This window comes from Plasmodium reichenowi, chromosome 6, assembly GCF_001601855.1.
Source record: "Plasmodium reichenowi strain SY57 chromosome 6, whole genome shotgun sequence".
NCBI classification, from domain to species: Eukaryota; Apicomplexa; class Aconoidasida; order Haemosporida; family Plasmodiidae; genus Plasmodium; species Plasmodium reichenowi.
Window position 1 is genome coordinate 194,538 of NC_033651.1, and position 2,344 is coordinate 196,881.

Below are 2,344 nucleotides of genomic sequence, written 5' to 3' on the forward strand. Positions count from 1 at the left end.
TTAATCATAAAAAATAATAATATTTAAATAATATAAAAAAAGAAATAAACAAAAAAAAAAGAAAAAAAAAAAAAAAAAAAAAAAAAAAAAAAAAAAAAAAAAAAATTATAAATAGTTATAAATACTTAAATATATGACACACTTCTGTTCCACTTAAGGATTATTTAAATTTAACAAAAAAGAAAGAAGAAAGTTTGTGTATTACAAAATTAAACAAATTAATTAAAATTAAATAGGAATGTATATATGTAGGTATAAATATAAATATATACATATATACATATATATATATATATATATATATATATACAAACGTATGCAAATATATGGGGAAACAAATTTGATAAAGACTACAGAAAAGTAGTATACATATGTTAATACAAACGCAAAAAAAAACACATACGCTAAAAAAAAAAAGAAAATATATAAATATATAAATATATATATATATATATATATATATAATGAATTAAGAATGGAAATTAATTTCAACAAATTGAATGTTAATTATAATATTCATATATTTATATATATTTTTTTTTCTTCTTCCCATTTCACATGACATGAAAAAAAATCAAAATTTCAAAAATTCAAAATTTCAAAAAGTCAAAATTTCAAAAGATAGATTTAAAGGAAAAAGATAATTTCGTATTAATTGAATTAAAAGGTATAACAAAAGCAAAAGAAAAAAGTAATAAGAAGAAAGGGAATAGAAAAAAATGTAATCTTACTAGTAATGCAATAAAAAAATACATTCCCAAATAATACATTACTCAGTAGATATATAAATATATATATATATATATATATATATAATACAAGTTATCATAATAATTCGTATGGGGTAATATATATATATATATATATATATATAATAAATAGTAAAAAATGAAAAAATTAACTTTTATTATTTTAATTTTTTGGAACTATGAAAAATATCATGGATTTCAGGAAAATATTAATAAAATATATGGATAACTAATTAAATAATTAAATGCAATAATAAGGGAACAGAATAGAACAGTAGAAACGAAAAAGATTAGTTTGTCCATTTAATTAAAATAAATAATATTTGTATAAGTGAAATGTTATACTCATTACATTAATCTAGATTTTGTATAGGATACTTTTATATATCGATCTTTTAAATAAAAATTATGTAGATCCATTAATGCCTTCGTTGCCTATAAAAAAAAAAAAAAAAAATTATACATACATACATATATATATATATATATATATATATATATATATATATACATATACCCATATTAATATTTATATATAATCCAAATTTTATTTTGTTCCCTCCTTGTTTTTCCGTTATATTACCATATCTTCCGTATTCATTTCTACAATAATAGAGAGGTGTCTTTTCCCTTCCTTGACAGGAAGAAATTGCAATTTGTTTATATTTCCATATTTGTTAAATAAATTCATTACACAATCTTCATTAACATTTTCATTAAGATTTGATATAAATAAACATTTTGTTGGTCTGCATGCGGCCTTGATATATTTCCCCTGATCTGACAACTAAAAAAAAAAAAAAAAAAAAAAATGCGCAAACATCGATTTTCATATGAATAATATATATATGTGGCATATTATATATATATATATATATATATATATATATATTCTTTAATATATTTGTCTCAATTTATTATTTTTTTTTTTTATCATACCACATATCGTTGGTCATAATTACTAAATATTTTAGTATTGTGAGATTCATTATTTTGTTGTCTTTGAGAAACTCTTATATCATATATTTTAGAAAAGTTTACTTCTATGCTTTGATTACTTATTCTAGCACGTTGTAAATATTCTTGAGCTAATGAAGAAAATATGTAATTTGAATATTGTATAAGGGCAGCATCTGGTTTTTCTCTTAAAATTTTTATTCGCGTAACAAATCCGTAAATACTAAAGAGATTAAATAACTGTTAAAAAAAAAAAAAAAAAAAAAAAAAAAAAATTAATATAGGAATGAATAATTATAAAATATAAACACCTAAACTCACATATATATGTATATGTAAATATTAAACACTTTTCGTTTGTTATGTATAACATATCTTCTATACCTTATTAACATCTGTGTATTCTTTTGGTATGTTATAACAAATTAGGACGGGTGTTTTGGACGGATTCATTTTTTCAAAGTCAACTAATTTGAATTTTCTTTCCATTAATTGATATAATTCAGAATCTACACTTTTTCCTAAAAAAAGAAAAAAAAAAAAAAAAAAAAAAAAAAAAAAAAAAAAAAAAAAAAAAATAAAATTAATTAAATTAAATTATATATAATATATAATATAAATAAATATATTTTTTATAA

General features: G+C 18.2%; 1 protein-coding gene across 1 annotated transcript in view; it reads right to left on the reverse strand.

Moving 5' to 3' along the window:
* Window positions 1-1,097: 1,097 nt before the first annotated feature.
* The window catches only part of PRSY57_0605100 (polypyrimidine tract binding protein, putative), a gene marked incomplete at both ends in the record, with an annotated part of 3,127 nt that continues 1,880 nt past the window's right edge, over window positions 1,098-2,344 (reverse strand). Inside the window, 4 exons of the mRNA XM_012906427.2 lie at window positions 1,098-1,184; window positions 1,333-1,536; window positions 1,689-1,946; window positions 2,091-2,227. Of these exons, the coding sequence (XP_012761881.2) occupies window positions 1,098-1,184; window positions 1,333-1,536; window positions 1,689-1,946; window positions 2,091-2,227 (686 nt within the window). The remainder of the gene's footprint in view (window positions 1,185-1,332; window positions 1,537-1,688; window positions 1,947-2,090; window positions 2,228-2,344) is intronic.